Below are 27572 nucleotides of genomic sequence, written 5' to 3'. Positions count from 1 at the left end.
TTCTCCTCTGGTCCTACTACTGTAACCTCAGGTTTAGCTTAGCATTATTTCTGAATCCAGGATCGTGGTTTATTTTGCTCCGGAGAAACCATGACCTGAAACCAAGGTCTTACTGTTCACGGCTTGTCTAGAAGAAATAAACCATGATCTCAGGTTCAGACATAACTAAGTCAAGCCATAAAAAGTGGCTTCTTCAAGGAAGTTATTTTCCTTTGCAGCCTGGCTTCAATTCAGAGTTTATAATAATAATAAATTTCATATGCCCATTTAATGGTTTATATTTATTACAATAGTCTCTGTGTGAAACCAATGAGCTGGCCAGAGATCTAGCTGGCACAATCACATGTCACTGAAATCAACCCTGCCTTCCCTAAAAGGTTTTCTTGGCTACAGAGCTACACAGGCAGACCTATCCTGTTCTTTGGAGGTCTTTAAGCAGAGGCTTGACAACCATATGTCAGGAGTGCTCTGATGGTGTTTCCTGCTTGGCAGGGGGTTGGACTCGATGGCCCTTGTGGTCTCTTCCAACTCTATGATTCTATGATTCTATGATTCTATCCAGAATATGATACCATAAGTGTGTGGAATGGAACTTTTTCTGGTTTCACTCCCTCTCATGTGTAATGTCAACAAGGCATGGACTGTGAGAAGTACAAATGATTTATACCTGTATGTTTTGAATAACAGCTTTAAAAGGAACAGATCTCTGCATCCATGTGTTCACCATGTCCATTGCTCTGTCAAAATTCTTTACATATTCTCCATACATCTTCAGAAATGGAGCAAGTTTTTGGACGATGTCTCCAAGCCTTGGGTTTGTATTCCTGTAGACAGAAGAAACAATAAGCAACTACAATTGCACATCCTATGTTTGAATGCAGTCTGATATAATTGATCTCCATAAATGACAAGTATAGTTAAAATGACGTGGATGGGGGAACATTCTACTTACTCACTTGCATCAAAATTAAACACGAGTTTGAAAACAACACTTCCATTGTTTTGTAAACAAGTGCTTCTATTATTACACCATTTGGAATTCAAAATTACAAGTTTTGTAAAAGTGCATATTTGAATTATCTCGCATCAAGTTGTGTGGCAGTAAAGCTTGGCAGTAATAATAATAATAATAATAATAATAATAATAATAATAATAATTTATTATTTATACCCCGCCCATCTGGCTGGGCCTCCCCAGCCACTCTGGGCGGCTTCCATAAAAACCAAAAATACAGTAAAATATCACACGTTAAAAACTTCCCTGAACAGGGCTGCCTTAAGATGTCTTCTGAATGTCAGGTAGTTGTTTATCGCTTTGACATCTGCTGGAAGGGCGTTCCACAGGGCGGGCGCCACTACCGAGAAGGCCCTCTGCCTGGTTCCCTGTAGCTTTGCTTCTTGCAATGAGGGAACTGCCAGAAGGCCCTCCGCGCTGGACCTCAGCGTCCGGGCAGAATGATGGGGGTGGAGACGCTCCTTCAGGTATACTGGACCGAGGCCATAACTGGACTGGCAGTACGGCCGTAACTGGACTGGCAGTAACTTTGCCAAGCTAAGCAGGGCACAGTATCATTTCAAACTGGATGAGGGATTGTGTGTTAAGATTCCTGCATTGCAGGGGGTTGGACTAGATGGCCCCGGGGTGCCTTCCAACTCTACAATTCTACAGGCAAACACCAGTTGGAGTCTTCACAGCAGTGGTGTATGGGGGGAGCAGCAGCAGCAGCAGCCTCCTGGCATTGGAGCAGGCAGTGATTTGTGTGCTTATGGTGCAAGGCTTTGTATGCTAGATTTGGAAATGGAGCTTTCACAAAGATGGGCTTCCCTGAGGCTAGCTCCAAGCATGCAGTTCAGATGCAAGCATGGAACAGTGCCTAAAACTGAAAACAATGTGAAAGAGCATTGTTCCTGCACCAGCTGCTGATCCCTGCCTCTGAAAAGACAGAGGAAAGCAAAACAAGATAGAAGCTTGTGTTAATGTAGGCGAGGCTTAGTAGGTGCTGTAGTTTCAGATGCAGCAGGAGTTTCAAAGCCAGTGAAACCACATGGTGGAACTATTTCAGGAGGGCCATCTCCTGAACTTTATTCTGTAAAGTTCATGGAACACTCAGGAGTGTAAAGATGTGACATACAGATACATACCAATAACAGTGCATTATATTTTGTTACGCTAGCATGTTACAGAAGTGGACGTTTTTGGTTTCTAGGAAATTCTTAAGATAGAAACATATGTTTGTAGTCCTTCATTTACCCACCACTCATCTGTAATCCTTGTTTTGAGCTCAGGCAGAAGAAACTGTTCGTGGAAGCGATAGATGGAAGAAATATTTGAAAAGATTCCTGTTACCACATCGGGTGGAATTCCCGCCTCAAACAATTTAGTGCAAAAAACCTGCACCAAAACACACACACACAACATCAGAACCAAAAGTATATTATTTATACTAATTTAAGCAGCTGGATGTTGACAGGTAACGGATATGGATTTTTGAATTTCTCCCCAAGATGTATTCAAGAGACATGTCTAGCTTGTTAGAAGGACTCCTCAACTAAAGACATCCATATATATTTCCAATAAATCTGCCACCTACTTATTTCAAAGCCATTTCTTATGTTAGCCATTTAGAGTGAAAGCTAACTAAAGAAAAACCATGGATTTAACATATAAAGGTGCTTTACAAATATTTTCAAGTATCATTCTTAATTAACATTTGGCTAGACAAAAAAACTAGTGAAAGAAAGAAAGAGGCTAAATGGAAAGGTTTCTTTACAATGTGTTCCAATTATATATTTTTCTACTTCCGCACAAGACATTGCACAATTGGCTAAAAGACAACAGACATCTGACTCAGCTATTACAGATAAATTTGACTTTTGAGGAAGTTAATTGTCCAAAATAACTACCATCAGCTATACAGACATACTTGTTCAAAATGAACTGATCAAGTAGAGAAAAAATAAATTTTCTTACAAGTTTTTAGCAAGGCTAATTTCCCATATAGAAGTAGACTTACCTGATCCAGAAGATGAAGCCTTTTAACATAAGCTTCTTCCGTATGAAGAAGTTCACTTGCAATGTTAAACAGCTTCTGTGGCTCCGAACACTGCAGACAACATGAAAAAGGCAATGTGAATTTTCAGTCAAGATTACAAACGCTGAGGAAGTAATCGTTTTCATATTATGTTCTTGCAACTGATGAAGTGCACACTACCATAAAAAGTCTTCCATTTTACTAAGCTGATGGAGTATACATTTGGATGGTTCATGAATCTCTTGGATGGTGTATGTTTCACTGTTTCTCTAAAATGGAAGACTTTTTATGGTAGGAGTCTTGGTTGACCACAAACTTGACATGAGCCAACAGTGTGACGCGGCAGCTAAAAAAGCCAGTGCAATTCTGGGCTGCATCAATAGGAGTATAGCATCTAGATCAAGGGAAGTAATAGTGCCACTGTATTCTGCTCTGGTCAGACCTCACCTGGAGTACTGTGTCCAGTTCTGGGCACCACAGTTCAAGAAGGACACTGACAAACTGGAACGTGTCCAGAGGAGGGCAACCAAAATGGTCAAAGGCCTGGAAACGACGCCTTATGAGGAACGGCTAAGGGAGCTGGGCATGTTTAGCCTGGAGAAGAGGAGGTTAAGGGGTGATATGATAGCCATGTTCAAATATATAAAAGGATGTCACATAGAGGAGGGAGAAAGGTTGTTTTCTGCTGCTCCAGAGAAGCGGACACGGAGCAATGGATCCAAACTACAAGAAAGAAGATTCCACCTAAACATTAGGAAGAACTTCCTGACAGTAAGAGCTGTTCGACAGTGGAATTTGCTGCCAAGGAGTGTGGTGGAGTCTCCTTCTTTGGAGGTCTTTAAACAGAGGCTTGACAGCCATATGTCAGGAGTGCTCTGATGGTGTTTCCTGCTTGGCAGGGAGTTGGACTCGATGGCCCTTGTGGTCTCTTCCAACTCTATGACTCTATGATTCTATGATTCTAAAATCAATTTAGTACACAGCAACCTCTTACGGTATAGTTACAACTATCTAATTTGCATATTTCACTCATTGTCATCAAATGTGAACTATGGAACCCTCTCACAAGGCATCCTTTAGTAAAATTTAGTATGATATGGAGCAAAAAGAGGGAAGAAATCAAAGTATGCCTTTCCTGTGGCTCGCTAGTGGTAATCACCTCCACAGAAAATGTCCAAATTCAATTTATGGCCTTAAAACATTGCTGCTGCTTCATTTTAAAACAAACAAACAAACAAACAAACAAACAAAAAACCCCAAGAAATGAAAAGGGAAAAGCAAACATGTTTAGGGGCATAGTAAAACAGATTTTCTTACTGATTTTTGATCTTGCATAGTCAATAGCTAATCAAATGCTTTTATGAGGAACAGAAAAGTTAAAAGGTGTTTATGGATTGTTGTTGTTGTTGTTACCATGTCTCTCTAGCCCTGAAATCCCTTCTCACAAGGAAAAAAGAAGCTATGGTCCATGCATTGGGGCAAACAAAAAAAAGACAAAACCACTCTCAACTTTTTAAAAAAAATAAGGCTCCAAATTACTGGTTTCAGAAAACTAGATAAAAATTCCTAACCCTTGCAATGCAATGTTGGTTTTTCAAAACTTCCTTATTGACTTCTGGTCTGAGCAAATCTGATGACAAAACTCTAACAGGTGGCTTTGGAACAAGACCCAACAAACTTTTCAATTTAAGGCACCCTGCACCTCCTAAGCTCTGCGTCACATGCCAAGTTTATTTGTTACCAGGGCTGATGGTAACAGCAAAGCATCACACTTGATTAGAGCAAGGATATGAAGCTGCTTAAGTTCTCAGCCCAGAACTTCATCTCCGGATTTCAGGGTTTATGCAGACACATTCACAACTATTATTCTATTCTGCTTCCTCCTCGGGATATAACACTGCTCAGCAGCAGGAAGAGAAGAGGGCAAAGGAAGTGAAGACCGAGTAAGTGAACTGAGATAATCCCACTCTTTACACCCTGATAGCTAATAAAATACGATAACCTGGTCAGTTGAAGTGTTCATCACATGGCAACTGTCTTTCATCTCCAAAAACAATAGGCTTCAATGAATAGAAAGCTTTTACTTGATTAGGTTATTCATTTCTATACAAGATATGCCTGGGCCTCTCTCATTCCTACAATTTAGCACTAATATAGAATATTTCCGTATCTCTTCTTTCCACTTTTTTATTATCTGTCCAGTTAACCAATTAAAATAGTATGGCAGTTGTGCCTGAACATGGGCACACACTTGCAAAATCACTAAAATCAATCACTTTCATGTCATTTCTTCTTTTAGAAGTATCCAGGCTGAGATATCCCATATACAACGTCAGCAATGTCAGTCAGAGAGACATTATCAAAGCTAATAAGCTCCTTCTTGTCAGTTTTCATTGGACAAACGACAGAGAAGACACACAATTATTCAGTCATGTGTGTTCAGGTTCTAATAAATGCTCAATGACACTGATGCCTTACAGCATAAAATAAGACTCCAGAAAAGAGTGGTGTGAAATGAGGCATTTCTTACTTTCAGGAACACTATCTTTAAAAGTTAGCAAGGTTAATCAGTATTTTCATTTCAGTATTTTACACACAAATGTGCCCATTAGTTGTTTATTATTGCCCATTTTCTCATGTGGGGGGGGGGTGTCTAAAAAGAATGCACTGCAAAGTATCAGTCTGCCAAAATTAGAGTAAATTAAGAATAATGCCATTAAATTGGATAATTATTTGGATTTTAAAAAATATCAATAAGTTATTTCTCTTCATCTTTACACTCTAGAAACAGTGGATAACTTAAGGAAAAACAATTTGATGTGATCCAGTGTATTTCAACACCGAATTTCTCAAGTATCTGTTTTTCTGTATTCCATTATGACTTGACCTTATTGTTGCCTCTTGACTAATGTGTAGAGAAGAACTCAGTAATCCACCAGTATTCACATTTCCTAGAATTATGGGGTCATCCAATCTAATCCTCTGCATTGCAGGAATCTCAACTAGATCATACAGGACAGATGACCATCTGCAACAATTCTTTCAGGTTAAAAAAAACTTAATATGTGTATTTCGAGAGAAAATACAATTTAAAATATGTATTCTTTTAAAGTTGTGATTTAAAAATAATAATCACAGATTAAGACAGAAATAGAACAGAGGAGCCTTATGGGTAAAGACATGCTAAAGTGACATGGAATGGCATCTCTACCCCAGCATCAACACTCAAACTAAGCTGAGTGAAAAACAGCAGTGATCATGGCAAAAGAATCATTTTGTGAAATAATCTGGATGCTGTGCTCAAATGGTTTTTCATGCCCAAGGTCCCAAGTTCAATGACTCACACTGAAGGATCTCAGGTAATAGGCTGGGAAATACCTCTCTTCAGAGACCTTGGCCAACAGTCAAAATAACTGGCATCAGGTTAAAGGTAAAGGTAAAGGTAAAGGGACCCCTGACCATTAGGTCCAGTCGTGGCCAACTCTGGGGTTTCGGCGCTCATCTCGCTTTATTGGCTAGGGAGCCGGCGTACAGCTTCCGGGTCATGTGGCCAGCATGACAAAGCCGCTTCTGGCGAACCAGAGCAGTGCACGGAAACGCCATTTACCTTCCCATCGGAGCGGTACCTATTTATCTACTTGCACCTTGACATGCTTTCGAACTGCTAGGTGGGCAGGAGCTGGGACGAGTTTTAATTGTTTCTTTTCATATACACACATAAATTGTATCAAGGTGTGTGATGGGTTTTACTACTTGAAATACACAGTACTTGTTTCTGTTTTCTTGTTTAATGGGAACATTTTATTGATACATTCTAGTAAGTTCTTCTCTCACTGAATCTTCGTGAGAGAAGGGGCATGCTTACAATCCATTCTGGAGGTCCGGTTGTAAACCAAAACAGATTGTAACCCAAGGCGCGCTTTCGCCAGTGGGGCCTCCCCCCCCAAAAAAGGGGGGAAAGGTTGTAATCCCCCCAAAATGCGTTGTAATCCCAAAAAAGGGACACACACTTCAGGGTTTGATGTGGTTGTAATCCAAAACGGTTGCAAACCAAGGTACCACTGTAAAGATAAAGGTAAAGGGACCCCTGACCATTAGGTCCAGTCGTGGCCGACTCTGGGGTTTTGCTGCTCATCTCGCTTTATTGGCCAGGGAGCCGGCGTACAGCTTCTGGGTCATATGGCCAGCATGACTAAGACGTTTCTGGCGAACCAGAGCAGCGCACGGAAATGCCGTTTACTTTCCCGCCGGAGCGGTACCTATTTATCTACTTGCACTTTGACGTGCTTTTGAACTGCTAGGTTGGCAGGAGCCGGGACTGAGCAACGGGAGCTCACCCCGCCATGGGGATTCGAACCACCAACCTTCTGATCGGCAAGTCCTAGGCTCTGTGGTTTAACCCACAGCGCCACCCGCGTCCCGCATCAGGTTAGACCACTGGTTTTCAACTGGTGTGTTCAGGCCCATTATTGGGTCATGACTTGATTAGAGCGTAAGAAGAACCCTGGTGGGTCTCTCCAGGGCTAATTATAATTATAACTATAATTATACTCCACCCATCTGGCTGGGTTGCCCCAGCCACTCTGGGCAGCTTCCAACACATATAAAAACATAATAAAATAATAGTAGCAATCTGATCCAATATAAAAAGTCACAATAACTTTAAAATCAACAACTTATATCAAACAAAGCAACGTTCAGCAATCCATCAGAATCTAATAGTAAACAGTAAAATTAAACTTCAGCAAATAATAATTAAACAGTTTACACTTATCAACCACAATAAAGAATTACCAATCTATAATCAATAAAAATAACAGCAAATCACAATGCATAAAATACCACAAAACATACAAAACCATGTAAAAAGATCAAATTGAGAAACAAGGACGCACAACTTACAAAACTTTTTAAAAATATCCCTGAACTTCGCTCTTCTGCTGCTGCTGTTCTCAAAGTCATGGTCTGGGAAAGGCTTCCAGGGCTGGAGGGTGGGGCAAGGCAGATGGGAACTGCCTGAAGAGCAGAAAGTCTCTCTCCCCTCACCTAGTCCAACATCCTATACTCCCAGTGGCCAACCAACTATCTCTGGAAAGCCCAGAAACAGAACCTGAGAACAACAGCCCCACCACCACCAACAACAACAACAACTGGTATTCAGAGATAAGCCGCCTCTGATATTGGAAGCAGAACATAGCCATTATGGCTAGTAGTCATTAAGAGCCTTATCCTCCACGAAGGATGGGTTGCAACAGCAGCACTACCACACACAAATATACGGAGGGGAAATTAAGGAGCAGGCTTCCAAACACATGTTTGGATTAAAGGAGGATCTGAGTCTAATAGACTGAAGGCTGCTGGATTAGACAGATCAATGACCTGCCTTCATATAAGGAAACTCTTGCCAATTATCATCAGTCAGCTACTGTTGCAATGACTACAGAGAAAAGGTTTATTTTGAACAGAGTGCAATATAAAAGGAACACTGAAAAATGCTATTGTTATGCACACTACAAAAAGACACTAGTTTAGGAGATGGAGAGGTGCAATAGAGCAAATGAAAACCTGAATTAGTGTTTTCAAGAGCTTTCTACTCATAATTATAAAGAGTAGCTCAGTCCTTTGAAGAGGCCTCATCAAACTTGCAACAATGTATCTCTCTACATTATGAATGCCTACATCACACCAGGAAGTGCCCAGAAAACAGCACACGTAAATGTGATCAAGAATCCTTATCCTGGTTTTAAAAAGAGTAAAGAAAATTGAAATTGGGGTGGGAGTGGGAGTGGAAGCAGTCTCTCAAGTGCTCCACTTAAGACTCTTCTTGTGACATTGCTGGTCCTCCTTTATTCCCCAAAGCTAGTTATATTAATTACTTCAACTGTGTCATTTCTGGTTAAGTGATGTCAACAACATTCTGGCGTCCCCAGAGCAAGACAGGCTATCAGACACATTTGCTCAGGAACTTACCACATTTCCTGTCCAGAGCTTTAGTGCAGAAAGCAGCTGCTCTGCAATGAATGCAATGCAATGTTTTGCCTATCAATATTACTCCTTTCACCGTGGCTTACATGGATCAGGTGTACTGAATTATTAGCGTACACAACATGATGGTAATGATAATACCTGCATGTAGAATTGCCCAAAATCCAATTGCACTTTTTTTTAACAAAACAGGGAAACAGAAACTAGGTTAACACAGGGTTTACTTTCCTCATTTAGCTAATTTTAGGGCATGCCATACCACTGCAGAAGAACACAGGCAATTCACGTGCTGTTGGAATGTACTGGGCCCCAGGGTATTGTCTGAAGGCAAATGAAGCTGCCACCCTGTTGGAGCTGAGCAGGTCTGCTTCTAGCCAGTATCTAGGTGGGCTACTTTGGATTCCGTGAAAGAAGAAAGGAAAGAGGGGAAATGTAATGAAGTAAAATTAATAATTTCCCATTTTTAGTTTGAATGAAATCTGCCTTTAACGTTACAATTCTACTTCTCCAAACAGTAATACAGTGGTACCTCTGGTTAAGTACTTAATTCGTTCTGGAGGTCCATTCTTAACCTGAAACTGTTCTTAACCTGAAGCACCACTTTAGCTAATGGGACCTCCTGCTGCCGCTGCACCGCCAGAGCACGATTTCTGTTCTCATCCTGAAGCAAAGTTCTTAACCTGAGGTAATATTTCTGGGTTAGCAGAGTCTGTAACCTGAAGCGTATGTAACCCGAGGTACCACTGTACTCCTAGCATTTACCCCACAACAGCAGGAAGGGAATGAGTCCTGCATACCTAAGGCCCATGGTCCTCCCTCCCCTGTCTATTTCTAGACCCCCTTGTGGAGCATGCTCTACAGAATGCAGAGAAAGAAGCTGAACGGGGATGGGAGGGATGGAACGATATGGGTTGCAAAGAAGGAGAAAGGTTAGCAGATTAAAAAAAGAAAAAAGTCAAATTGTATGAGTTGTGACTCCCTGCTTCAGAGAAAGCCTCGCTGTACTTTGCATCTTCAGGTCTATAGAAGAAGGCATTTGAACAGGGATGCCATGGATATTTAAAAAAAACAACACATCACATCTGCATAATATACAAGCAAAACGTAGCCCAGTATCATACAATGTTGGAGGAAGAGTCAAACATATATGAGATGCTGCTATAATTGAACATGGGGAAATTTAACTTCCAACTAAATGAAAGCCATTCAAAACATTTGGTCAAACTAATTGAAAATTCCTTCCATATATATTGCCAATTTAAAGGTTCAGGTTAAAAATATTCTAAGCTTCATGTTGCAGTTGTAAAGTTATTTATTTCCCATTTTTATTCAGTGGGAAAGATGAAAAGGCACCACATATAACCAGTGGCGTAGCGTGGGGGGTGCAGGGGGGGCCGGCCGCACCGGGCGCAACATCTGGGGTTAGGGTTAGGGTGCGCAAATCCACGGGTTGGGGGCGCAAATCCACGGGTTAGGGGGCGCAAATTACTTGCCTTGCCCCGGGTGCTACAACCCATGCTACGCCACTGCATATAACATTATTTGTTAAAATAATGCATTATATTAATATGTATATTAATAAAATGTATTATTCAATTAAGATGTTTATTAATAAAATGCATTGATTATATGATGCATCTCATATAAGTATGGACATCTAGGCATGCATAGTTAAATAAAATAGGGAAAACTGATCCTAAGGATTGATGTGTACTTAAAGATCAATCAGCTATGGTCGCAATTAAATCTGGACTCCCACTATATAGATATTACTAGCTCCATATCTATAAATTAATTTTTTTGCCATGACATATTTTATTATATTGGAGACTGTGTTCGTTCATCATGCTATATTCTAGAGCAAAGAACACACACTGAGAGACTGCATTCTTCAGAACATACTTCCAGGTTTTGCCTTAATGTTGGCCATTACTCTACCATTAATGGTTGCAATGACACCAAAATCAATGTTTCTTGCCCTTTCTTCTGACTTGACTCATATTAATACACTGATTAGTCTCAGACATATGGATAAAGAAACAAACTATTTCAGAGCCTAAGCCCTAGTGAGTCAATTGCAGTACTCACTATATCTCTGATGGGGAAAGGTAGCAAACTATGTCTTTATGTTACTTATTATTCTATTAATGCTATGCTTGCTAACAAAACTGTAAACTGCTTTAGAAGTTCTGCCTAAATATGGTATATACATCTTTTAAATCACCCCCATCACTAGAAGCTGTGCAAGAACCCATACTTAATGATTCATTTCATCCTCTCAGTTTCTAACTCATGACATCTCCTCCTAGATCTCCTGTGTAGACCCAAATCCTTCAAGATCTATTGATAGAAATCTGTATATAAATGAATTAAATAAATCAAGACATCCCCATGGTGGCCACTGGCTTAATGCTAGTTTGGAGTCAATCTGGATTTTGAATTACATCTTCTTGAAAATAATCAAGAGCGTTGTAGTATCTTTATTGTTGCAACTAAAGACTATTAATACAGTCATCCCTATGGACCCTGTTGCAGATGTACATGATAAGCTTCAGGGCAAAAAGAAGCCACATAAATTTATTATTGTTGACTGAAAACATTATTCTAGGTTTTGGGGCAGCTGAGCAATCATTGACTTATCAATATGGTGAGAAGAGTATTGCATAGAATTGTAGCTTTGGAAGAGATCCCAATGGACATCCAGTCCAACTCCTGTGCATTGCAGGAATCACAACTAAAGCATACATGACAGATGGGCATCCAACCTCTACTTAAAAACCTCCAAGAAAGGAGAGTCCACTACCTCCCGAGGGAGACCGTTCCACTGTTGAACAGCTCTTACAGCATGGTTACTGAACTCTGGGAACAGGTCATCAAAAGAAAAGCCCTGCAGAATTAGGATAAGGGCTATGCAGTCCAGCATCCTGCTCTCACAGTGCCCAATCAGATGCATATGGGAAGCAGGACATGAGTGTAACAGCACTTCCCCCAGTTGTGGTTTCTGACACTGCTAGCAGCTCCAGGAATCAGTGTATAAGGAGTATCTTCTATAATAATATTTCCGAAGTCTGTGCATGTAAAAATTTGTCTATGTGAAAATCTTTACTTCTTAATCGCATCAGTGACACAGACAGGAGCTAAAAGGGAAAGGGAACCTCTGAACAGAGACACATACCCATTCTCCAAAAAAGAACAGTAACAAACCGGTGCTTAATGGAGAGTGAAAAGAAACTGTGGTATCAGCTTGCTTTGTCTGCCCTTCCCTCTGCCCATCTTTGCATGTCTGGAAGTTTTGAATATCAACCATGAAGCTGCTGGCCTATATGCTGCAGATTTCAAAATGACAACAGCAGTCACATTTCAGTCTAACAGGCTTCCAGTTCCACTCTGCCTTATTGGAGGCAGCCCCCACGACAGCGAGAGATGGTTGGCGAAGGAAAAACAAGGATGATTGAGGGTAATTATCCCTGCAAATTCCTCTCAGGGATGGGGGTGGTGAACAGGCTTCACATACAGTTTGTCTCGGGACCCGGCTCTCACTCCGATATGGAATGCGGGGGGCAGGGAGGTGCTGAGTGCAAAAGCGCTTCGCCTGCCGAAAACCCACCAATACCGCCATTAAGAAGCAGAGGTTCTCCTATTAATTAGACTAAAGTACAGATGCATGCTAGAAAGATGAGATCACAAACTGTGGAAGAAATTAGCTACAAGATTTTAAGCTTTGAACTTGAGATAAGTTCAAAAGACATGGTCCAAAAGCCAGTGGGGAGGAGGGGAGCCTTTAAAGTTTTCTTCTCTAAATTTATGATTTGGCAACCCTCCTCTGAATTAGTTCAAATTATATTTGTACAAGCAAGAATGGAAGAAATTGGAATAGATAGATAGATAGATGATAGATGATAGATAGATAGATAGATAGATAGATAGATAGATAGATAGATATAGATAGATATAGATTCAACAATAATAAATCAGCAGTAACTAATACAATAATTCATTACAGTTGACCATCTTTAACAATAGTTAACAAACTACAAAACATCACTTTGAGTTAGTCAACTTTTCATATTTAACTTCACCTCTTTCTTAGCAAATCAGAAAGAAAAGACCAAAAGAAGAAAGTGAGAAGAAAATAAAACACCAAAGGAGGAGGAAGGGGAAAGAAAAGAAAAAGAAAGAAAGAAAATTAATAAAAAAAGAATTTTTTAAAAAAAACACATTTGACTTCCGATTAGACTCATTGTATTATTATTTCTATTGTTCTTTCGCACACAGTTCCAAATTACTGTATTACTTTCTCTATTCTTATCAGATACCAAAAACATTATGTTTCTTATTTTACAAGAATCATTCTAGTTCTGCCAGGAGATGTTTATTATTACAATAGTTTTCCAGATATTCTTTTTTAAAAATTCCATTCTTTCTGTACCTTCTATTGGATTATAAATATGGAATAGAACATCAAACAGAGCTGTGTGTGTAAAAAAAAAGGAAAAAGGGAAAGCTCTATTTTTCAAAAGGTTTATGATGGAAACTTAGAGTTGACTCTTCCCCATCCTTTATTATTTATGAAGTGAACTGAATAACGCTAAGAGGACTTGGAATTTAATTTAATTGGAAGTATAATTGCTCATATATCTTCAGTTAGAAGAAAGGATGAAAGGAGTCTGAACTGCCAAAGGAACTGATCATATTCTTTACTGAGTCATCTGCAGTTCTATAGACTGCTCTTCTTCCCAGGCTGAGAGGAAAAATGGTGACAACAGGTTACCGTATTTACTGGGACAGAGTGACTTTTGCAGCTGTTAAAGTTGCAAAACAACAAAGTACGGGACGGAGCGATGGAGAAATTTCTGGAACAACAATGGGATATCAGCTCCACCCAAGGAATGATGGATAACACCAACAACCAGGGGGAAAGAAAGACATAACATCTCACAGGGACAGGAAGAAACACCATGGACAGAATAACTGCCACACAAAGGAAGAACAAGGATATAGCTTGAGTTCTTCACTTGTAGTTTTATAAATCATTTAATGGATCAACACAAATAGAAGTTATTAATATTGCAGTTGTTGTATAAGGGATTATTTTTTTGACCTGAAGGAAACTGAAATTAGTAAGATTTTGGAACGCAGAGATAAATAAAATAATCAAACCATCAAATCTAGCACAAGGGGTTGGGGGCACTTTATCTAAATTACAGTGGTACCTCGGGTTAAGTGCTTAATTTGTTCTGGAGGTCCGTTCTTAACCTGAAATTGTTCTTAACCTGAAGCACCACTTTAGCTAATGGGGCTTCCTGCTGCTGCCACACCGCCGGAGCACAATTTCTGTTCTCATCCTGAAGCAAAGTTCTTAACCTGAAGCACTATTTCTGGGTTAACGGAGTCTGTAACCTGAAGCGTATGTAACCTGAAGCATATGTAACCTGAGGTACCACTGTATATAGTTCGGTATTTGAATGATAGGCATTAATAAGTGTATTTTAAGTTGGTATTGTTATCATGAGGCTATTATTGGACTGTAATTGAAAACTAATAAAAATTATGAAATAAAAAAATAAAAGGCCAGCATCAACACCTCCCAGAAAACAATAACAAACTAAGGGAAAGTTGGAGAGCTCAGAAAGAAAGAAGGCTGGGTCTGAAACTCAAACTGACTACATATCCACCATAGACTAGGACTGAAGAAAAGAGAAAAAGAAGAAAGACAAGGGAGCTCACTCCTCAGCAACAGAACAATGCTTTGCATAGAAGTGACAGGCGTCTGACTGAAGGCCTTAGAGAGCCACGGCCAAGCAGTACTCAGTTACTGGGGGGCAAGTGTCACAGACTATCTGACTCAAAATCATGCAGTTTCACATGCTCAGCAAATTTTGAAGATCATTCTTCCCCACTGCATCCTGTTATCAAACCAATACAAAAGATAATATTTACCTTGTTAATGTCCACACATTCCAGTTTTGGCACCTCCGCTGTCTCTTGCTCCTCACTGCTTCCCTCATCTATGTCACTGTCTTCATCCTGAGCAGAGTCTCTTTTCTGCTCTCCAGCGGAAAACCTGGCACTCTTTTTGTCCGTCTCCACCTCCGCTGGGTTCCCGGTCACAATGACCTTTTTCTGCTCCGCACCGTCTTCATTCAGGAAAGTCTCTCCCGCCACACTACAAGAAGGGCTGTCAATCCCACTGTCCCTATTGGGAATTTTACCATTACTGTTCAGCTCCACGGATGAGTCCTTAGGTACAAGCTCTTCTGTGGGGGCTTTGCTGACCTGCACATCAGCACCATCTTCAGCGCTTGTGCCATCATCTATATTTAGTTCTTTAATTTTCATTATGTCTGTGTTAGACAGTTCAGTGCTACACAACATGCCAGGTTCGCTGTCATCAAGCTCTTTATTTTCATTGGTAGAAGATGCAGTGGAACCTACCGCATCACAGATGCTTGGGCAACACTGTTTGGAAGAGTCTGTCTCAGGTTCCATTTTAAAAGCTAAGTTGAACTGGTTTCTTTGAACAGCATGGATGGGCCTCCTGCAAATGAAGATAAAGACAAAGGCACTGGGTCATTGGCATCACATACAAATCCACTTTGAAGCTAGTGCCCTTGGTTTAAACTCTTTCAGACCAGAGGCTATGTCTAACTTCAGATTGAGTGAGGTGGCCTGCCTCAAGTGGCAAATTCTGAGTCTGTCGTTAAAAAGCCAGCCAATTGTCAAGCATTGCTTACCACTACTAAGTATGTCAGCTGAACTTTCTGCTTCATGCCCTCAAATGCTTTTGGCTGTCTCTGTCAGCTTCTTCTTTTCATTTATTTAAAACTACAACCGGGCACAGAAATTTCTTTAAAATATCTTTAAAATATAACAGGTGGCTGCCATAAATATTCATATTATATTAAACCATAATAAAATTCAGTTTTTAAAGGAAATGAAACCCACAAATTCGTCCTATTAAAAATTTAAGGGAACCATATTAAGGAAGTCATGGCTTCAGCAAAGTCACTCCTAAATAATGAATAAATCATTTACAGTTTGCTAAAAGACTAGCCAGATATATTTATCTTCATAACAGACTGCAACATCCCAAGAGAATGAAATTATAAAAGTAATTTATAGCATACTTACTCAACATTTTTAACACCAAAAAACAGTCCTATAAGTTCTCGGTTCTCTGACAAGTTAACCAGTTTTAAAATCAATCATGTCTAGAGAAAATCCGTCCAACCTAAATAAATCACTTGTTGTCCAAGCACACCTATGCCAGGACTGAATAGTCGTGTACGGTTATGTATTTATCCTTTTGGAATCTGGGCTGGCAGCCCAACATCATTTTTACTGTAACCCTCCGTTGTGAAAAATGTGTCATCACTGAGTGATTTACTTGTAAACCATCATCAATTATCAGACACATTTCAAAACTCTCCACTAGGTTTTAGATGGACTTGGCTTAATTGCTGTTGGTATTAAAATAGACACACATTTTATGTATTTCACATTTGTGAATTGTTATACTTTCGTTCTGCATTGTTACAACGTATTTTCCCCTCCAGTTATTTAAAGAAGAGAGGAGGGTAGCAAAAGTAACCAAAAGTACTTACCTAATACTTTCGAATTTTTCAATGAGTCTGTTAATGTCTGGTGAGGTCTGTGTTGTTTCTTCTTCAGGCACTGGGCTTCTTGTTGACTTGGGATCCGCTGGCAAAGGCCTAGATGGTGCTGGAGGAATCTTCTCGTGCCCGGCAGGCTGGAGATGAACAGGTTTTGGAGGTACTGAAAACAAACACACAGAGAGAGAGGAATGTTCTGTCTTTCGGCAACCAAGCCAATTGCTCCACCTCTACAAAGCTGAAAAGGCCACTGCTTTATTACAGTAACACCAATGTAGCGCCAGACTGTTTTTATATATAAGAATAATTTGTTTTAAGCCAAGACTCACTGGGCTTCTCTTTTGCATTTTGGTAGATCTTTCAAAGACTGACGGAACGTAACCACTTCCTTGTTGCTAAACAGGATGCATAGCACGCATAGACACTGCATTTTGCAAAAGCTCTACCACAACCCCCAGTCTTGAAGTGAGCATTTTCAGTAGTCGTGATCCAGAACTTTGAGTTCTTTTGGATTAAAGCACTGAACAAACTGATAGAGTTAATAGGGGTTTTTAAAGATCTTCTCTCATGCTTATTCTTCTGGAAATTCAGAAAGCAAATCAAGAATTGTCCGTATTCCTTTTTTTTTTCTTGCCCCCACCTCTTTAAGGTATAAACTGCAGAAATTTCCTTCCTCTTTTGCTGCTGGACTAAACATGCTACTGTAAGAAAGCACTTACCAAGTACTGCTTTCTACTCTTTTGGTGGGGGTGGGAAAGAGCATTAGTCCTATTGCAGCAGTCTTTTGGAAAATGCAGCAAGCCATGCGAGGTCCTCATATTGTTCACAAGTAAATAGTAGTTTTTCAAGCATGCAAGCGGTAACCCATAGCAACAGGGTTCATGTCATCTCACTGTTCCATACAGCCAGAAGCAACTTAACTTAACCGGCCTTTAAACTAGATACTGTAAAAAAAGGGGCAATTAACTCCAGTTGTTCACATCCTTCAACAGTTGCTGGCAAAATACGCTCAGGTTCAGACTGCTTAATGAGGAAAAGGGTAAAGTTTAAAATTTTGAACCTCTCTCTAAAGCGTGTTGGGTTCAACATTAAAAAAAACCATGCACTGTATTTTGGTACAATATCATCATCATATATGACACTTTACAAAGAAACATATACAAAACAGACAGGAATTTAAATAAAATGTTTAACTGAGTGGGAAGCAACAAAATAAAACATAAAATGTTGTCAGCTTCCCCTTAACTTGAAGCAGGTGAAGGGTGCGGCGGGGGGGGGGGGAATGGGACAAAAGTGGCTAAAATGGGGGGGGGAGGTTTGGAAAACTATTACGTTTTAACACTTACTGGCACTGTAAGTGCTAAGGTATGAATATATCACCTGCAAGGGACAAAGCAAAGTAAGGTATAAAAATCGATTTGTCAGATAACCCATTAAAATATATGTTGGAACAATGATTTCTGCCTTAGAGGAATTCATTAAAGAACATCAGCTTACAAGACATCATTTTGGGGTTAGAATCCATCAAGGGATCTGGTTTCCAGGTTCAGAGGGAGATGGTTATTAGTCCCAAATAAGCATGATCCCAGGTAAGGGCCAAAAATGGCAGCCCCTGGGCAGAAGGTGGTCACATGATAGGCAAGAGGTAAAGTTCCATTTTTTTTTTCCAGCAGAGACACATCATTAATTCAACCTGTATTCTAAGAAGGAACATGCCAGACCTGGAGATGGTGAAAGAAATGTGTGGTTGTGAGTGGATGGAAGAGCTTCCAGGCTGTAATCCTGTTAAAGGATATAATTTGATTATTAATGATCCAACCCATCTTTTCCTATATATACAGGCATAGAAAACAATTTAATACATCTTAGAGATTGTGAAATTTAGACTGCATACACGCTATACCTTCAAAGCACATTCCTTCCCTCAAACAATTCTGGGCACTGTAGTTTATCCCTCACTGCCTTGCAATTCTTAGCAAACTCTTAACAAACAACAGTGCTCAGAATTCTTTGAAGGGGAAAGATGTGTTTTGAATATGCTTTAAAGGTATACTGTGTATGCAGTTATACATTTTTCATACAACAGATCCCAGAGAAATCTCTTTGGAATGAACATGTTTTTTTAATATATATTTATTACCCTTAGACTGGATTTCAACTGCTAACACGTTATTTCAATTAAATTTAGTATGCTATACTTTTTTAGTTCAGAAGCAGCCATTCTTCATGATTGTTCTGGCCCACCTGCCATGTGCAAATGTTCCTATCCCTGCATTTTTTTAATGGAAGAGAATGGCAGCAAATTAGTCTATCATACAGAACATGCCTTCGAGGTGACCAATGGGCCAGTGGTGCACTGCAGAGATGGCAATAAAAATCAACACAAAAAGTGAAACCCAAACAGTACCTTTCTGTTCCATTGATATCAACCCAGTTGAAGTAATGAACCCCTGTGCCACTACAATGTGCTTCAGATCAAAACTTACACCACTTATGCTACTTTCTGAATTGCCTTGTGAAGTTCAGCCCTCACTATTATTACTATAATTATTATTAAAAATTTTACTGCCCTTCATCCAAGGATCACAGGGAGGATCACAATATAACACCACAAAAATACCAACACAGTAACAAACAAAAGCAATATCTCACCTAGTTATAGCAATCCATACATGGAAGCCCTCTAGCTCATATAGCCTCTCAAAAGGCCTGATAGGGTGGCCATGCATTGTTCAACATATTTTTAAAAATAACACCAATAAATTACAAACCTTGGGGTTTTGGCAGAGGATGCTTTTTGGCCAAATGGCATTTGGTTTTGGGCTTTCTTCCAGGTTGAAGAGTGCACTGAATGGGATCCACACGCTGCAACTCACTACATGTTTCCAGCACTGTCCTTGAGTCAATGTGACATTTGACTTGAAAAGAAGAATGAGGGCAACCTGGAATAAAGAAATGAATTTGTATTTACTTCCTCCTTTTGCTAATGAGTAAGCAGAAGACTCTTGTCACATGAACTGATCTAATGATTGACACATCTACTTCAAAGTCATCAGTTTAAATCCATCCACCCCTACTGTCATCATGCAAAGGATGGCTGATGACAGAAAGATAACAGCTTTCATGAACAATTTTTCAAGAAGAGTATTACATAATCTGCATTGAGGTTCTTCTACAATCAAGTGGTGTATATATTTCAGAAATAAACAAATAATCCAAATCAGGGCTGCGGAAACTGTGACCCTGAAGGCATGATGTTGGATTGCAACTCCTATCAGCCCTAGTCAGCATGACCAATTGTCAGGGATGATGGGAGTTGTAGTCTGACAATGTCTGGAGGGCCACAGATTCCTCACCCTTGCTCTAAATTTATTAAAATATTCTAACCTTGAATGACTGTGGGGATACCCATATAACTGTAAAAACATCTGTTTGATGACAGGGGCCATGTCAGCCCCCACCTCTGATGTCCATGTGCTGAAAAATTCAAAATATTATATAACACACTAGCAGGCATTAGTAATAGCTACCAGTTAGGTATTATAAGGAGCTGATTGGTTGTTTAACCAACCAAGCTGGTGTGGTTGCTTATTCAAAGTACCAGAAGGAAAAGAAAAACACCATTATGAATATATGCGCCATCAGTGTTGCATTTCAGAAGTTCTGAGGATCTGCCCTCTTCCTCAACCTAGTATGGTGAATGTTCATGAGCAACTCAAAAAGTAATGTTATCCATATTTTTACTTCAATTTCGAGAAAACTGACATCAAACCCATATGCTCCCTTAAAAGGACCAAGTTGAAAATAACACTACAGCTCTATGTGGTCTGTCTGCTGATCTCAAAGGGTCAATACTAGTGATAAGTGGTCAACCAATGACCACAAAAAACCAGAATCATGGAGTTGGAAGGTACACCAAGGGTGATCTAGTCCAATTCCCTGCAATGTAGGAATCTCCACTGAAGTATCCATGAAACTAATACCCTGGTTCATGCAAACAGTGTAATGTCACACAAACAAACAAACACAGATGTTCACACACACCCTTCTGTGAACTCCGAAACCACAACTTGCCAAAGTTCCCATTCACAAAAAAGTAACTGCAATGCGCCATGTGAATTCATGACTTAGATATGACAGTGGTCATTACTTAGCATCATTTATCTCTCTGCCTCTGTCTCTCTGTCTCTCTCTCATTCTCAAGGGTTACACACTTGTTAGTCAAAGACTAACAATCACAGTTGCATATCCAGGTTGAAATGCAGCTAGAAGGTGAGGAAGAGAGGAGACCAAAGGAGTTGTGTGTCCACTCCTGGCTTCATGAGTGCAGCCACAGCTCACAGCACTTGCCAGATGAAAGAGTGGGGGGGAGAGGGGCCTTGGAACTGGGTCTGTGTGATCACTCAGCAGAGCTGCAGGCTGAGTGGAAGGGTTTGAGCAACCATCCCTGGACTGCTTATTCTCAAGACTAAATCATTACAGGTTGTTTGTGAAATAGTGGTTCAATAGATGTAAAATCATTCTTTCATCCTTCTACTTTTAAAGGCATTATTTATTTCTAATACTTGCTTTGGCAATGCATCCATATATCACAAACTGATAAAAGCGGCATTTTCTGGGATGGTGCAAGCTAACAGCTCAGTTGTTTTAAATGGACCTCATCAATCCACATCAGCTAACAATCTTTCTCAGAGAATGCAAAGAATACGGTTCAGTGAACTCCTAGTTGATGATTAAAAAGCCACTTCCTTATCAAAAGCCACCACCTACGTCATAAGTGAAAACAAGAAACAAGCAGTGCTTTTAAAAACGAAAAACCCAACATCATGCAATACAAGCAAGCTACACGGTACACTTTTCCACTTACCCCCCCCAAAAAAACCCTTATGGTGACATTATATTAATATTAACTGCACTAGAAATATAGGCGCAGTACAGAAATATAAATTCCCGATCCTGTCCACAGGTTCACAAGCTAAAATGCACAAGACAAATAGCAGGAGAACAACAATAACAAAATTATTGCCCCTTATCTTCTGGGCTGCCTATGGGACAGGTATAGCACAAACCCTAAAGTGGCAGACAGATGGTGGAAGGACCCTGAGGGGAAGGGAAGCGGAGGTCTCTCATGTAGAGAGACTAGGAGAGAAGAGGAAAGTTCCCATGTGAGAGCTGGAAAAACCTGCCTTTTCTGCAGGGGATTAAGAGTTAGTTTTGTACAAAGAGAAATACTGTATATGCATCTGTTGCAATGTTTCTGAACTTCACATATACTACTGTTGATTTCCCCCCTCTATTAAGTTGTAGGAGTTTGTTGTTAAGAAATGTGTATTAGCCTGAACCTGAGAAAAACATGGAATAATTCATGTTATTTTACAGGGTTTGTGGAGTTTATTGTTGGGGTGCTGGTGCAAATAATTTTACATTACTGCTTACTTAGTATGTTTTCATTATGTATTATATATTATCCACTATTATTTTTTACTATGTATTGCTTATTATTTTGACTTGTATTTACATTACTGTTTTAATTTTTTTTTGTATTGTACAGCTGTTATATTAGGTATTGGCATAGGTTGTTTATCATGTTCATATATTGTTTATCATGTTCTATGTTGCAAACTGCCCTATGGCCTTTTGGCAAATAATTGTTTGGGGGTGGGGTAGGGACACAAGTTCACTTAAATCATTCAGCTAAAATAACAAGAATCAGTCCATGAATACAATGATACACTTTGATCACCACCAGAACTTTAGACAAACACAAAACTAAATCATTTTGATGGCTTTGGTATTTCAATCATGAAGCTTATTGGAAGAATTGGTAAGGTTTTTATTCAAATCTCAATAAGATAATTTCTACTCTGAAGTAAATGCCAATACAATCTTGTTTGCTTAAGTGTTCTCTTTTATTTTATTTCAGCACAAAAGGTCATTGGATCCAAGTTTACAATCATTTTAGTTAAATTAATGTTTAAAAACATATATTTAAGACTTCATGCACTATTATTCTGAAATGTATTGGGAGTACAACATCAGTTAATAAATATTTGTATAGCAATTTATCCATCATGCCAAGACTGAGTGCCATAATAATAATAATAATAATAATAATAATAATAATAATAATAATAATTTATTTATACCCCTACCAATCTGGCTGGGTTTCCCCAGCCACTCTGGTCGGCTTCCAGCAAAATATTAAAATACAGTAGTCTGTCAAACATTAAAAGCTTCCCTAAACAGGGCTGCCTTCAGATGTCTTCTAAAAATCTGGGAGTTGTTGTTCTCTTTGACATCTGGTGGGAGGACGTTCCATAGGGCGGGTGCTGTTAAATTCCAGCCCTGAATTAGGAGTTCAAAAGGGATATGCAATATAGCCCTACTATTATGCTAGTAAAAACAGTGAAAATCAGTTCAAAAATAAGACAATTAAACATGTACATAAATATACACATGTATATTTTGAATATTGCAACCAGGGATGGAGGAAGAATTTGCAGAACCTTATTCCAAAGTCTTATTCAATCCAGGAAAATCATGATTCAGACTGGATCATGAGTCCACTTTCGTCCTGTGGATGCCATTACAAGGTGGCATGAGGGCTGCAGCACTGCCTTTGTCCATTCCTCACTGCTTTTACAAAGCTCCAGAAGTCACCCAGTCGCTCACGGCCTTGTGTGGTTAGTGTGCTGGACTCCTTGCTGCTGTGTGCATTGAAAGGAATTGAGCAAGTTCTCCTGGGAGCGACGGCACCTGATGACATTCTGTTGCTCTCGGAAGGAGCTGTATTAGGGAAAACATAGCTGCCTCCATGTAAAAACTGAGGGCTGTCATTCTTTTTACCTTGTATGAGATCCCTCTGAGAGCCAGCGTGGTGCAGTGAACCTGGGAGACCGTGGTTCATATCCCCACTTGGCCATGAAGCTCACTGGGTGACCTTGGGCCAGTCACTTACTGCCTCGCAGCCTAAGCTGCCTCATAGGGCTGTTGTAAGGATAAAATGGGGAGCAGGAGAACTATGTATGCTATCTTGAGCTTCTTAGAGAAAGAGGCGGACAGAAATGAAATTAAATGCTTGGTGCCACCTGTGCTGATAAGGTACTATCCCATCTAATCAGCCCATTCATCAATATTATCTAGTTCATATCATATGCTATCTAGCCACGGGAACCAACAGCCACAGTTAAGACAAACTGGCCTTATCGAAGACATGCAACTATGTTGCACAATAGCAAGTAACTCCTCACTTACAAACACTGTGTAGCCTGGCCTGAGCTATTGAAATGTCCCCTATTTGGGATGTTGCTCTTTAATTCAGCTAACTTGGACACTCACACTTAGACCACACATCTGAAAACAAGAAGCAAGAGTGAATCTGTCAATGGGAACCAAATCATCTTAGGAATTAATATTTTGTTTCCAAATGAAGAAACTCTTTAGGACTGGCTAGTTTTTTAAATTAAAACTTTTTTCTTAACAATTCCAGTTCAAACAAGGTAACTATAAACAGTCAATTAATAAAGCAATAGAAGTTGACCACTTAGTTCAGTGAGGCCCCATCTGCACTATACATTGAAAACACTATCAAACCACTTTAAACAGTAATTGCTTCTTCCAAAAATTCCTGGGAAATGTAGTTTGTTAAGTGTGTTCTGCGCATTCTTAGGAAACCCCTATTCCATTCACGGAACTTCCATTCCCAAAGTTCCCTGGAAAGAGGGACTGACTGTTAAAAACCCTCTGAGACCAATAGCTCTGCGAGGAAACATGGGTTTCAAAAATATGCATCACCCACCATTGTGCTATCATATAGCTGCTCCTACACTATTCCCAGTAACATATTCAAATTTCAGCATATGTTGTTAGGGTAGATCACATAGTTACATTTTACTCTAGCGATGACTGCAACTTCAAGGCTTTAAAAATGTGTATAATAAAGGTAAATTTAAATATAGTTGTTGCAAGTACTTGTCCACATTACATATCCCACTGAAGGAATTAGCAGAAGCAGAAAATGATAACTGCCAAGAGTTGTTCACAGTAAATTTTCTAACAAAAAAATTGTCGCATAGAGCAACCACTGCTTGATAGTCTTCAACTGCAATCCTTTACACACCTGGGAGTAAGTCCCATTGAAGTCAAAGAGGTTTCCTGCTGAGTAGGCATGTACAGGATTGTGCCATTATTGATTTACTTCAAATAGGTGTTTGTCTGCCCTTCACTGCAAAGCAACATCATGGCAGACGCCATAATCACTGAAGCAACGCATATATTAAAATACTCTTCATAGCCAGGTAATGACACATAAATAACAACAGACACTAAAGGAAAAGCAACTAAATGCCTGGACAAAAAGACATGTCCTCAGCTACTGCCTAAAACTCATAAGAGGAGGTGAAAGCCATATCTCAAGACAGAAGGGCGTTGTCACAAAGAGAGTCTTAGCAAGCTGCATCACCACCAGGTCTCTCCTCCCCCACAGATGGGCAGGTCGATATGGGAGAAGGTCAGGGTGTTTTCAAGTGCTTGCAGCACTTACTAAGTACACCAGGAGCACCCAGATATCAAGAAGATTGTGGGGTGGAGGGAGGGGTGGTCAATAAAAGCATTCCAGTACAATCTGTAGTTGCACCTTTAATGGTGAAAGCAAGCCAGCAAGCAATACTTACGTGCGCTTCAGTTGTTTCCAGATATAAAATGCATGCTCCACTGTGAACTTTCACTTCACCCGCTCCCAAAGAGACATCTCGTTTCTACTTCTGCTTTGCTCTATGCACTACCTTTGCATTTAACAGGAACTGAGCTTTTGTAAAAACACATGAACTGCAGTTGTCATAGCAAAGACTGATAAAAATCAACCCGCTTTGTATCCCTGAAGAACTTTGCTTAATAAATAAAAGGATGCTATTTAATGTTAAGGAGAAGCAAATGCTGTTTAAAAACCATTTGTTTTAAAACAAAACATGGCTTACACAATACACCAAAGTAGGAAACTAATATTTTTGTAAGGAAACCTTCAACTTTCAAGATCAGCTAGACAGAGAAAATGGGTGGCTCAAGAGAAGCACCACTGTTGCTTAGTGAGATAGGATAATTATAGACCAAGCAAGAAGTCTTTTGGTATGCATCAGTATCATAATACCTTTCATAAAAGCACCAATGTTTTAATCTCCGCTATTGACAGAGCAAAATTATCCTTATTGATAAAAAAGTTGACCTAGTTTAAGATGTATAAAGGGAAAGTACAGTGATACCTTTTGGAACATGGGTGGCGCTGTGGGTTAAACCACAGAGCCTAGGACTTGTAGATCAGAAGGTCAGTGGTTTGAATCCCCGCGGCGGGGTGAGCTCCCGCTGCTCAGTCCCTGCTCCTGCCAACCTAGCAGTTCAAAAGCACGTCAAAGTGCAAGTAGATAAATAGGTACCGCTCCGGCGGGAAGGTAAACGGTGTTTCCGTGCGCTGCTCTGATTCGCCAGAAGCGGCTTAGTCATGCTGGCCACATGACCCGGAAGCTGTACCTCGGCCAATAAAGCAAGATGAGCGCCACAACCCCAGAGTCGGCCACGACTGGACCTAATGTTCAGGGGTCCCTTTACCTTTATATTTACAGTGGTACCTTGGTTTGCAACCGGATTACCACCACATCAAACCCTGAAGTGTGTGTCCCTTTTTTGGGATTACAACCCATTTTGGGGGGATTACAACCTTTCCCCCCCTTTTTTGGGGGGGAGGCCCCACTGGCGAAAGCGGGCCTTGGGTTACAATCTGTTTTGGTTTACAACCGGACCTCCGGAATGGATTGTAAGCATGCCTAGACTCATGAAGATTAAGTGAGAGAAGAATTTATGTATCAATAAAATGTTCCCATTAAACAAGAAACAGAAACAAGTACTATGTATTTCAAGTAGTAAAACCCATCACACACCTTGATACAATTTATGTGTATATATGAAAAGAAACAATTAAAACTACTGTGCTTTAAAACGACTGTGCTTTTGGACACTTATTTCCAGGAACTGTTTCCAGATTTGGGGACACTGTTCTGCTCTCTGCAGTAGAATGTCAGTATGCTTACATTTATTAAAAATATAACTTTGCAAGGGATTGTAACTGATGAGATTTTGTGGGTGTATTTTGGAATAGCAAAGAAAAAATTTTGATGACTGTGACTGGTGTCATCAAACTAAACCCAGCTAAGAATTGCACCCCTGAAACCTTCCCCCTACTCAGACCAGTGTGGTGATTATAAACATTTAATTTTATATCCTGAAGATACATTGTTTCTCTGTATGTTATTACTACCTAAGCAATCTGATCCCAGTCTTCATTTTAATGTGGAGGAATAATCTGCTCATAGTATGAATGTATTTTGTTATTCAGGCCTAAATTTCTTCTCTTCATAATTATCTGTGCCACTGAGAAATCTAGCAGCTGCTCTGGCCTTCCATACTGAGTTTACATACCACACTCCTGACTGCAGAAATCCATTGTTGTGACTTTAAGTATGTTGTCCAGAGCACAAAAACAGCTCAAAATAAATGAGGTCTGCAGTTAATTAGACAGTTGATTTTTGCATGAAGGTGCATCAAAGCTCCAAAACTATCAAGCCAAAGTACAATGTAACTATCAAACATAATCATTTGACAAAGGCATCCAAGGTACCTCTAATATCAACACTGTACATTCATCACCATATTTGGAAGGCAGCTGTGACTAAGGGTTTACTAAAGGGAAGGAGTTGGATTGGAATATAGAGGAAAAACATACATCCTTTGGCAGAAACTATCTGACTTTGTCTCTAAAGACTAATTATGCGTCTTGAAGCGAAAACCACTGGCATGGTAATATTCCATGAATACAAAGAAATTACTTAGAGAAAAAGCAAGTACATTTCCTATTCACTGAGTAAACTGGGTGAGAACAAAAGAAGACCTGAAG

At 39.8% G+C, this 27572-nt stretch overlaps 1 protein-coding gene across 3 annotated transcripts in view; it reads right to left on the bottom strand.

The window, feature by feature from the left end:
- Positions 1-27572, bottom strand: part of FGD3 (FYVE, RhoGEF and PH domain containing 3) — a 115667-nt gene that overhangs the window by 39779 nt on the left and 48316 nt on the right. Inside the window, exons 1-7 of one of the 3 annotated variants that reach the window (XM_083602963.1) lie at positions 25303-25418; positions 19402-19572; positions 16622-16793; positions 14958-15555; positions 3015-3104; positions 2256-2392; positions 668-824 (exon numbers count right to left, since the gene is read on the bottom strand). In XM_083602963.1, the coding sequence (XP_083459089.1) occupies positions 668-824; positions 2256-2392; positions 3015-3104; positions 14958-15506 (933 nt within the window). In that variant the 5' untranslated portion in view covers positions 15507-15555; positions 16622-16793; positions 19402-19572; positions 25303-25418. Of the gene's footprint in view, positions 1-667; positions 825-2255; positions 2393-3014; positions 3105-14957; positions 15556-16621; positions 16794-16959; positions 17811-19401; positions 19573-25302; positions 25419-27572 lie in introns of those variants that run through there. The other 2 variants (XM_083602962.1, XM_083602964.1) reach the window with 2 other exon arrangements.

The sequence above is a fragment of the Podarcis filfolensis genome, assembly GCF_964270895.1.
Source record: "Podarcis filfolensis genome assembly, chromosome: 2".
Lineage (NCBI taxonomy): Eukaryota > Metazoa > Chordata > Lepidosauria > Squamata > Lacertidae > Podarcis > Podarcis filfolensis.
The sequence above is the reverse complement of the archived record's forward strand: the minus strand, read 5'-3'. Positions and strand labels throughout refer to the sequence as shown.